Raw genomic sequence first — 12456 nt, 5'->3', positions numbered from 1 at the left:
TTGGGGTGACACTTGAAATTGATGTGAGAGGAGTAAGTATGTTGATAAAAAAAAAATGTATGTCTATCCTTATTGGATAGTCACGGTTGATTGAATACATATTATTTTTAAAAGTTCCGCACAATTTTGTTACAAAATAAAAACGTCAATGGATTTTGCTGTATATAAACGTGCATAGATGGAGAATATGAACGACATTTGTTTTAAAAACAATTTCCATTTTTCTAAAACAAGAGACAAAGTTAATCCTCGTGATTGTAATAATACCGTGAAAATTCACCAAATTATGAAAATGGTTTGAAATAGAATCGGATAATTTCGAGAAAAATTTTCAAGTGTGAAATCATCGATGGAATTTTCTGTACTTTTTTGTGTGTGTTTTATTTATTTTTTAATAATGTATTTGACAAATATGTGTTGTGTTGCCAATCCAATTCGGCATAAACATGGAAATCATCATCGACATCATCATCGACATCACCAGGAAGATCATAATCATCATCTGCATCATCAGGAACAGCATCCAGAAACCCCTGAAGAAGTCACAGGTACATAACATTTTCATAATCTTTCTTTACTGCAATGGCTTCAGTTTCTGCATCTATATGATTTAAATTTTTGTATAACGTCCGATTTTCAATGAGTTACTTCGAGGGATTGTCTGATACACTGATAGCATCAATTTGCATAATTCCAATTTTTAATCAGACGTCTGTGGTTCCTGCAATTCCACTAAATCTAAGTGTTTGATGACATCACTAATCGCGAAGGATCTTATTTGACGTCATCAAACACCTAGTTTTAGTGGAAATGCTGGAACCACAGATGTCTGATTGAAAGTGAAATGGTGTAATTTTATGCTATTAGCGTCCCCGATACACATAAACATTTTAGAAAACCTCTTTACAACACCTTTAATGCCACTGTATGCCAACCAAGGGGAGCGAAGCTGTGCTTTGCATGGTCGGTACGTGTAGCCTAGATCTGTTCCTACAGAAATATTCACTATCCTATGAACTATCTCTAAACTTTCTGCATCTGTTTATTCTTTAATGATAATCTTTTTTTTGCTATTATGCATATTTTTGTCAAATGAATATGATGAATATGCCACTGAATGCTCGTAAGCGAATTCTTTTCTCTCTCGGTTACACAAGGATTAACCAGAAATTTCAATAAATTTCTATAAAAAATCACTCATTTCATCGAAAATAAAATTTCTATAAATATATCATTAATAAATAGCTTTCATCAAAAATATACAACAACCGAAAATATAAAGGAACGATTTGTGCTTACTGTCAAGTTTGAATTTAAAGGGATTGTAAAGAAGTCAGTAATAAATAAATTTCGTCGAAAATACAATTTCTATAAATACATCAGTAATAAATAAATTTCATCAAAAATATACAACAACCGAAAATAGGAAGGAACGATTTGTGCTTACCATCAAGTTTGATTTATAGGGATTGTAAATTGATTTAAAATTAGAATTAAGCAAATTGATGCTATCAATTGATGTCCCCGATACACATAAAAATTTACAAACTCTCCTTTTAGTGTATTTTTTATAACACGGAAGACGAAATGTACTTGTTAGCACTTCCTTGAAGAGAGATTTTCTTGTCTCATTATGTCATGTACTCGCTGAATATTGTCCAATTGAATATCAAGACAAGGGCATTATGATAGGGGAAGACGTAATGAACCTGTAAAAGTCAGAAATATGTTATTTTCACTTCCTAAATATATTTTATATTGCCGAGTAGGCGGTTTGTCTATATCTACTGACCTACTATATTGGTATATTTGTCCCATTTTAGCTATATATTTATTATTAGAGGTGATATTGAGGTGATTTCGGTGTGCTTTATTTTTTATATTATTCACTATTACAATAAACTATTTTCGTCATTAAAAGGGCGATAAAAATTCAAATATCAATGACAGAAATTTCATTTTGTCTATATACCTAAAAGCATTTTTTTTTCAATGAACCAGGACATTGGAAAATCAGTGTGTTTCTGTTATGAAATTAGCAGAATAGTAAATGGTTTTCAAGAGTCGAAATTCCGCCGCCCACTTATCAGCCTACATGTTGTGGATGCACTGGACGCATTATTGAAGTCGCAAGACGATTTATTTCTGGGTAGGCTCTAAACCATAAACGCATCGATATCTACATAGCTGAATTATTTTCCACTTGATATTTTGTATTGATTTCTCACTATATTTGGTATTATTATTTTTTAGATATGTCTCGATTAGATGAAATTATACGACACAGATTAAATTCAGAAGAATTAAGAAGATTAGAAAGAAGAGTTAATAATACAATAGATGATATATATTCAGAATTCGGTATGTTCCTCTTGCAGTGTCTTTATTTCTTTATAGTAACATCACACGTTTGGGAAAACAAAAAATGACTATTAAACTAAAAAGGCCATAGAAGAGGGCAGCAAATAATGGCAAAAAAAGACAATAATTATTACACCTCGTCATATACCTGATGGCATTGTGAAACCACATGGAAACTTTGAAAGTAATAAAGTTTAGTCATTATGGTTGCCAATAGTGTACGATTTTGTACTTTGTGCTGCAATGATATTGTCCTTTTTTTCATTATCTTAAAAATCTCAGAATGGTATCTCAACTGAAAGTAAAAACTTCTGCTCAAAGATTTCCATATATCGAACCTGAATTGTTAAATTCAGCGAATCATTTGTGACCCAAACATTTATGGAAAAAAATGAAAAAATGTTAGACACACATAAATGATTTCCAGCATGATATTGATGTAGCTTCCATGGATAAAATCTTTGACTAATGATATCAGAAATACATATTTTTGTGCGCATTAACTTCCGGTTTGATCGAACGGGTGTCTATTGGCTCTGATCCTGAAAACAGATAATCTTAAATGACGTTTCGATTGTACTCGTGTTTTTCAGTCAGTCGGTGTAGACATCTATCAATAATACCGTACCTAGATTGTTTGGTACAAGCAAAGGAAAGATCTGTTCGACAAACTAGAGGTAAAGAAACTTTTTGTTTTGATAAATCTTTTTAATATCGATTTGTGAAACGCGATGACGTATTGTTCGTACAGTATATTAAATAGCATATTAAGTCCGTAATTTTTGGGCCCTGGCCCCCACCTCCGGAAATAAAAAAATGAAAAATTTATTCCACTTTCGCTTTCAAAATAGCGTTAAATGTATTCTCCGGCTTTCGACATTAAACAATTTCCTTGACTCCAACCATGGCTAGTACCTCTAATTTCAGTTTGAACTTTCCTTTTACAGTGCGGTTATGTTCAGAGACAATGGAAACGTATATATCTTGTGTATTAGATAGACACTCGTTACATCGAGAGTTACGAGGTAAGTTTAAACTCTATACCTAGAAAACCTTAATGAATCAATTTAAAATGAAAAGGATAGTTTGTATTACCAGTGTAATTTCAGGCCGTTATTTTGTATTCCTATTAACCAAAAACATTCTATAATGGATATACAATATCTAGAATAAAAATTCGAAAAATTTAATGCTGTTAAATTTTTAAGCATATTTTTTACGAACTATGTTGCTGCGTGGTTTCACGATTAAAAATAATACAATTCATTGAGCACTCTATCTTACTTATAGTTTGTCAGTTTATGATTGATTCGAAATTTAAAATAAACCCTTGCTCTCAAATAATTGAAAATACAATAGCGCCTTTTGGTCCATTATTTGAAAATTTCCAGCGCATTTAACTGGCATGTCTGTCGTAACCGGTTGTATAATGTTCTCAAAAGAGTTTAGAACGATTTGGGTGCTTTCTAGAAAATAGTGCGAAATTTTTCAAATATTTTACTTTCAAATGCGCATGTCGAACTAGTCTTCTATCTTTTAACAATATCTTTTCAGAACGAAGTTAACAGAACAAGATAAAAAGAGAAGTTAAATTCCTAAGTTTGTGTTTGATCATTACGGGTTTCTTAAGTTATTCGTCTGCTTATTGGGTCCCGAGCACAATCCCATGTCATAAATTATGGGTTTACGGTGTATGGTTGGACAAGTGGTTCCGTTTTTAAATCACAATTCGATGTAGACTGCTCAAAAAATCTGAGTTGAACTGTTTTATTTCAATCTGGAAGGGCCCTATAAGCAATTTATGTCATCATTGTAATACTGTCTTTGTAAATAAATGTATAATATTGTTATAATTGCTTGTTGTTCATTTCATTATTGTAAGTAGTACCATAGTTAATGTATATCTTAATTCCTCGAGGACAGATTTTAAAGGTATTTAGCAGTTGAGTTTCACATTTTTGTTAATTTAAAATTTGGTCAAAGTATTGCCTCTTTCTTTAATGTGTCAATGGTATGTATCAAAGGTGTATGAGTGCAGAAGAGAGTCCAAATAATGTCGGAACAAAATTAAATGGTTTAAACAATTTGGAAATTTGGAACTCATTTCTAAGGACGCCTGTTCGGTGGCTCTTAAATGTGGTATATTTGAAGCCCTGTCTTTTCAAAGAATCCTATTTAATTTCAAGTATTCCTTTCAAACACAAACGAAACATTGTTAAAATCATGTTGAATTTATTTCCAACTGCTGTCAATCTATATAAGAGAAATTTAATAAATAGTCCCTTGTGCCGATTATGTAAATTATCAAGTGAAGATTGTTTGAATGTAAAGTAACAGAAAACTATAGGATTGGTATCAATACTGTACATATAACCAGAAACAACTATCTAAATGAATTAAACTCCAATGATGATTTTCACCTCTTAAGTTTATCCAAATGTATAGAAAACATCTTCAAAAATTTGTAAATGCTTAATACATATCGATTGAATGCTAATTATTTATTGTAAATATATTTTTGTTATTGTAAATAGTATTCATTCATGTAATGTAAAAATTTATAATATTGTAACGTTGGTCGTAGACCTATATTACTGAAAATAAACTTATTATTATTATTATTATATTTGCAGCAATTGTTTTACAAGCTCAGATCAATTTCATTTGTCCATCACCTATTGAAATGAAACACCCAATGCTGAACCAGTGGACCACAAAATGGGATGGAAGACGATATCATTCAAAGGGAAGTAACAGTCAAACTTTTCCCAAGGTAACCTACCTAACCCTAGCATACCAAGATTCATAAGAAAGTGTACATCAAGTTTACGGAAGACAGAATGACAGACCGACGGAAATGAGTAATTGAAATACACAACCACATTTTCCTAAGTTCTTAACATAAATTCCAATCCAATCAAATTTGAATACACTATTGCTCTAAAAAAATATTCAGATTGCAACATTTTTTGACATCGGCTCTTAACCATATTTTACTATTTTTAAAATTACTTTCCTGTGACACATTTGTTTTTGTTCAAACTAAGTAAATGCTCAATCTGTATGGTTGATTTTAATGAAGTAAGCAGGAGAGGTGTTTAGTAGGTCAGTATTTAATGTTTCTGTCTATGACGGACTCATAGTCTAATGATTATTTTCGGTGTTTTCCTTTTCCATAATAAGGGTACCCATTTGCACAAGGAATTACGAACTCTGTCTAATACTTTGGCTTCATAGGACACTTTTCTTATATCACGGAAGTGTAAATTCTGTGGTTCGATTGGATAGTAGCCTAAAAAAAATACATCCAATCAGAGCCCTTGACAAGTAGTCACGCGCACTGCTATATATATTTCTGTCGAAGGTCCGATCAGCTTTTATTCGCTAGTATACAATCGAATCCAATAGCTGTATAAAGTTCTGTGATTCGAGAAAAAATGTCTTATGTTGCCAATTTATAAGACGGAGTTTGTAATACCTTGATAGTGTGCTCTTCAGGTACTATGATATTGAATCTTTTTTAAACTATAGTTACCTTGGCATCATTAGACTCTTTTCTTATATCACGAAAGTTTGTATATGCAGCGCTTTGGTTGGGTTGTACGTTAGCGAATACAGCCAATCAGAGTCATCGACAACAATAAGCCATAATATTTACAGTCTGTTTGTCGAAGGCTCTGATTGGTTGTATTCACTACATTAAACGATACAAGAAAATTGTTTATTGTAGTCAAGGTATAATACGAAGTTCGTAATAGCTTGGTATTGTAAAGATGCCTCTCTGAATACCCTGTCAATCTTGTCGTTGTCGGACCTCGCCCTTTTATATAATGTAGACTATTTGATTAATTACGAGTATTAACGCCATTATGATTTATAATGCATGCTTTTTAAGTCACCTACCCAAACGATCCCATGTCCAGATTAGATTCGGGTTCCCCGCTGTTTGATTAATAAGCTGACAAATAAGACTATAATTGGATCTTTTGGCTTCTAAGTCATCGAATGTGTCATACCGTTTATTAAGACATTTCAAGGTCTCTAAGATAATATGAGGTGTACTTTAAGAGAATAATTATATAATGATATAAAATGATAAATGGGAGTCTGTGTAACTCGGCGAGACGCTTGCTCGCTAACCCGAGGTCCAGTCCATTGATTGCGATTCTACCTGTCAGAGAAAAAGTTCAGATTGGCAGTTATGGAAAAGCTTCTGGTCGTTCGAATGGGATAGTTCACCGATAGGTAGTATCTGATCGAGTCTTCAGATTCAGTTGAGGCAAATTTTGCAAAACAGTAAGATTGGCAATTTAGCATCTTTCAATCTTTCATTTCCATTTACCCATAGACTTTCACAGAACCATCCGAACTGCAAAGCACCTTTTCCATGTCAAACCAGATAATGGAAACCTGAAATGGCTAAGAAATTCTTGAAATCGAACGTTTTGGTTCTATGCTACTTCATTTGGAGAGGTTTAAAATAGATGTAAGATGGGTAGCGTTATGCTGGAGGGTTCTGACTAACATTGGCCAGTAATGAGTCTTTTAGTCTGTACAAATTTGATAAACATTTCCACTAGAATGCCTCGATCTTTAAAGGGGATCCAAAAGTACTTATGTCCAAATGAAGAAACGCCCATTTTCATGAATTGTCAATAACTTCAAGGGGGTTAGTTAGTTCACAAAGATGTGTTTTGGGGACAAAACTCAATTAAATTGTTGTCAAATGGCGTTAATCCCTCATATAAATCATAGCTTGAACGGTTCACTACTTGAATTTACTGTCTGACTGAATATAAAAGTTTATTAAAAATCAAATTTCATAGTACATGTATTTAAAACTACATGTCGTCTGACTAATTTAAACATTATCAATTATGAAGTATGAAGGTTGTATATCGGGACTGGTTTGGTTGATATTGTATCACGGTTTCAGCGTTTACGGTAGGTCTTTTACATGCTTTGGTTTAGATTTTCGTTTGAAGTTTTCTCATTTGGTGAGGTTTTGGTTATATTATTCATTTATAAACTGTATTTCCTATGTAATGAGCAACATTTTAGCTTATAAATATGGAAATAAAGGTCTTGGACTTTCAGATTTTTGTAAGCAAGGAAACAGTCCTAATACTACACAGCCCCTGAAATTTGGTTTTCTAAATCTCTAATTTTTCCAATAAAATCCTTGATTTTTTCAAGTTAGATACGAGTATTTCCGAACAAATCGTGACTGTAAGGTTCAGAATGTGCCGACTGATTAGAACAATTATCACCAATCAGTGTCAATCATATTGATTTTACTCAGTAGATGAATAATAACAGTTTATTGGATATTTGATATTTGAATTAATGATAGCTCAGTGTTCCTGCATTGCTTTTGATTTTGAGAACTACTTAGCACATATTGGACATCCGTGACATTACACTACATGTATATACTATTGGTTCTTCAATTGAAAAAGTGAACGATAAAGCTAAGGGTGACGACTGTTGACAATGTAAGAGATATTACAATTTAGAGATATTTTGACATTCCATGACAGTACATCATCCAGCATTGATTCTTGAGGAATTCAGGAACCAAGAAACCACGGTTACCATAAAATATTTCGTCTGTTAAGTGTTAAAGTAACAGGAAACTCCTAAGTTTCAGAATATATTAGGCAAGCCAAGGTTTTGCTCCAATTGCGACAAATTTAATAAATGAGTTCATTTACTTTTAATGAGGAATATATAACATAGTATGCACAGTTAGAAAGCTTGTTATAGTTACTTCCCTTGGCCTACAAACTTACCATAATACCGCCGGCCAAAAAAAGCATCTGTAAACTTAAAGAGGAATAACCGTGATGCCGGTATATCAAATAATGCATACACTGCAATATCTTTGCAGGAAATGTTACAAAATTACCTTATAACCTGAAGATAGCAGCCGATTGTCTTGGAGTTTCAGCAACACTAAATCAACATCACCTAACACTGAACTGTAGTTCTAATGAGCAAATTGCTGTGGACTACATACAATATGGTTTTAAACAAAATACATCAACTCAGTGTTACGGAGATTTGGAATCTAAAGGGTAAGAGGTTCCTAGTAAAAGTAGAAGTATCTGTCATCACAGGATTTATTTTGACTAAATCTTACCGAAGGTTTCAAACATTCTGCGTCAATTACTTTTTTCCGTTCTACTATTGATAAGTCTTTGACATTGACTACAAATACGAAAATACGAAATGTCTTTGAAATTTGCGATACAAATGTGTAGTAATTGATGAAGTGTTCCAATTTCAGCTTTGGTGAATGTTGTTCAACAAACAGCACAGATTGTTTTGTATTTAAAAATGACATTGCTGGACATTGTACAGGACAAGAAAACTGTGTTATTCGAACAAAACAACTGGAGTCAACAAGCTATCCCCACTGTGACAGTCATCTAAATGTTTCCTCATCCATTAAACTAGCATACTATTGCGTTTTTTCTGGTAAGTTACATTGATGTACGGCTACATTTTGAAATAAATCCGTATGGTAATTAAGCTACATCACAGTTGAGAGGAGATAATTGTGATCATACGGTCTCGATGGTTCAATGAGTTAGTCGTTTATTCGTCAACCTGGACTTCATAACAAACGTTGAGGTAGCAACCAGGAGTTGGTGAACTGGAGGGCCAGATGTTATACGTTTCTTTGACATCTGGGAATCGATAAAATATTATCCATGTTAAATAATAAGAATTACTGAAAGGCAATTTTTCTGTTTTCAGATGTTGATAGTATCAACCTTGCAGATTCTGCAGATCAGAAAACGTCAAAAAATCTCCACTTACAGAGTTTCATGTACCCTGAACCAATTGTTAACATATCTACTTCTTGTAGCATCGAAACTGCATGTGGCGTTTCTTTAACTGCTACGCTCATAGATTCAACTATCAAGTGTCAAAACTGCAGTGCTAGGATGAACCACAATACAGATTTCCTGTGCAATGGTACCACAGATCAATCGCTGATACGGATCCTGCAATATTCTGACCAACATTTTTTGTACTTTGACCTACAGGAAAATGGTCGACTCTGGGTAATGTTTTCTGGTAAGATTCTCCTGAAATATATTGTGTCAGAAACTTGGTCGACATGACTTTTCCCACCAGGTATCCATTATTAAAACCTAAAAATTTTCGACTGAAATTCCGCCTTCAGATATGCACTATACATATATTTACTTTATTTCAGCTTCCGATTCGATATCTAATGTTACAGCCACTTGTGGATCTGATGCGCAGTACAATGCCACATCTACTTGTCCGAACACCACATCACAGGAATCATCTACAGCATCAACAGGATCTTCTACATCCACAATTGAATCATCTCCATCCACACCAGAATCATCCCAACAATTAACTGATTCATCCTCATCCACAACTGAATCATCTCCATTCCCACAAGAATCACCTTTAACATCAACAGGGTCATCAACTAATGAACCAATCTCATCAACACATTACACACAGGAAGTTATGTGTGATCAAGGGATGGACTCAAACTGTACAACAATGATCTCAACAAACAGTACACAGAACTACATTACAGAGAACATTCCCTCATCAAACTCCGTAGGTAAATGCGATTTACTATTGCTTCAATACGAGATCACTACATTTTAGGCCGAAACTTTGTAACATTACTCTTCCTTGGATCTGTTGAAACTTAGAAACATTGACACAACCAGATATTACTATAGTATCTGTAGAAACAACTTTTTGATAAAAAAAAGAAGAATACCCGAAAACGATACCCGAAATCGAAAATAACTGTTTGACAATACATTGATACCACCAAAATTTGATGAACTATTCACACGGGGACGTATATCATAATGAAAAGTGGTATTAAGTGTCTGGAAGAGTAAGCAGATCCTGCCTTGCACCACACCCATGATTGCGGCTCAATATATTCATTATAATTTAAGATACAAGTATGATAATTGGTGTTGTTTCTGGTGCAATAATCTTAACTTCTGTCATAGTTGTTGTTGCCATTGTCTTAAAAAAGAAAGGAAAACAGAAGGTAGGTAAACTGTCTTCCAATGACGAAGTGTTAATTTACACGACTGTTTAATCGGACAATGACATCAATCGGAATGGAGTTTTACGTCCCAATTCCCTTAATGGGTTTGACACAAAAACGATACCAATTTTCTTATCTGTAAAATGATATACATTTATCATCTTATGTAGTAACTTTTCCATAATGTTCGGATTGTTTTTCAGAAGGGACGCTTCCGCAATGAAATAACCAGATGAATTTAATGCACGAGATCAGGTTAAAATAACTTGTCGTCTCCAGTGTTTTCCTCATTTCGTTTTACTTCACATCTGCATATTTATGTGTTAGAATTCGACTTTGAAAATTGAAACTGAAAACTGAAATAAGATGAATAATGATTCATTTCAGAAATTGGGATACTGCTTTTAACATAATCATTAAAATACCAATATCACCTTCATAATATTATCTTCTAGGTTTCAGAAAAACAGAGCCAAGAAAACACCAAAATACGTGCATGGGTTTGACGAAGAACGAAACAAAACAGCTGGAGCCAATCTAGGAAAGAGTCAAGCTGTTCCTAGTCTTGTGGTCATTCATTTAGTTTCGATGATAGGCAGGCTACAGTTTTCATTACACTTTAGTTACATTGGTATTCATTACATCTAGACGCTATATTGCTGTTTACTGTATCTGTAATAAATCATTTTATAAAATAATAATGGAACTATCTTTAAAGATATATGGTCTGTCTATTAACATAAAGGAGGCTACATTTTTCGTTGCATTTAAGTTCCATTGATATTCTGGGTCTCTCAAGTAAATACCTTAAGCTCCACTTCCATGATGGAGAATGGAAAAAACAGAGAAAAACTAGGGTCACCAACCATTTCCATTACTGCTACTACACCATACACCGTTGCCCCTCCGAACAATCATGTCCGGTTACGGATAGCTAGCAGTTAGCGGCACCTCGTAGAAATTGCAATTATTTGGCAAATCACTAAATTTTGAAAATTTATGATTAACGTTATTTATTCGTAAAAAAATCGCTATTTTTTCGCTTTATGCCAAAGTTGATTTGAAAGGGGGCTAGAGTACTGTAGATTTTTATCAAAAGGGGCATTTAGAAACTATATCGAGCATATTTATACAATTGTATGGTATTATTATACTAATTTTTGCACCTAATTGTGTATAAACCTAAGATTTTTTTAGCCATCTATCTGGTGTATACAGGCTATCGAGCAATGTTATTGTTTATTTTCCCGTGTGTACTCTAGTAAACTAACTAAAGTGAATAAATCAACATTTACTCTCTAAATAATCACCTCATATCAACAACATAACATTGCATCACACGTGTTCTTCAATTTGACTCGAAACTGAGCTTTTAATCATAGTTCGTCGATAAAAATATCCTCAGTAAGTGACATCTCTTTTGGATTGGTCCTCTCATGGCGTTCAGTAGTTCAGATTTGACAACTTACCGAGATGTCATACCATTATTATTATGGAACTTTTGAAATATTAAAGAGTATCCCCTACCCATACACATTCAAAGAATATGTTTCAGTACAAATATCGGGAAGGATATTTGGATTTCTTCAAAACATATCCCCCACCCTAATATACACAAAAAAGAGAGAAAAGAAAAACCGGAACAAGAATGGAAATATAACTATATGAACATGCGTTTCAGGAGCGTCATAAGTCACTTTGAACAGAATTTCAATGAAATTCCAGTTCCAAAAGAATCGAAACCAAAGCAGCTCACATCTTTCACCCTTGATGTCACTGGGAGCCAAAAAGACGAGCATTATATTCGAATTTCCCAAGATAGTCGCGCTCCCGTTGAATTCGACTCTTTGGTGAATTGTTATTTAAGAACATTCCCAAGGTAATTGGAAATTTTTAAGGATAGTGTTTTTTGTTTCTGAAACGGAAATTGTCAAGTGTTTTATAAATAACCTCGTGGCCAATGAATGGGATTAATTTGTGGGGCCTTGGGGATCACTAAAGGGTATTGAATTCCTAAAAGGGCATTGCAC

General features: G+C 33.6%; 1 protein-coding gene across 1 annotated transcript; it reads left to right on the top strand.

The window, feature by feature from the left end:
* Positions 1 to 412: 412 nt before the first annotated feature.
* LOTGIDRAFT_172799 (hypothetical protein) lies at positions 413 to 10932 on the top strand (the record flags this gene model as incomplete). The annotated part of the gene is made up of 10 exons (XM_009049977.1): positions 413 to 548; positions 2254 to 2361; positions 2955 to 3038; positions 3309 to 3386; positions 4995 to 5111; positions 8252 to 8438; positions 8651 to 8841; positions 9590 to 9976; positions 10329 to 10426; positions 10882 to 10932. 10 exons carry the CDS (start codon positions 413 to 415, stop codon positions 10930 to 10932), a joined length of 1437 nt encoding a protein of 478 aa, XP_009048225.1.
* Between the last annotated feature and the right edge of the window lie 1524 nt (positions 10933 to 12456).

The sequence above is a fragment of the Lottia gigantea genome (assembly GCF_000327385.1).
Source record: "Lottia gigantea unplaced genomic scaffold LOTGIsca_142, whole genome shotgun sequence".
Taxonomy (NCBI): Eukaryota; Metazoa; Mollusca; class Gastropoda; family Lottiidae; genus Lottia; species Lottia gigantea.
Note: the sequence above shows the minus strand (reverse complement) of the source record. Positions and strands in the feature narration are given on the sequence as shown.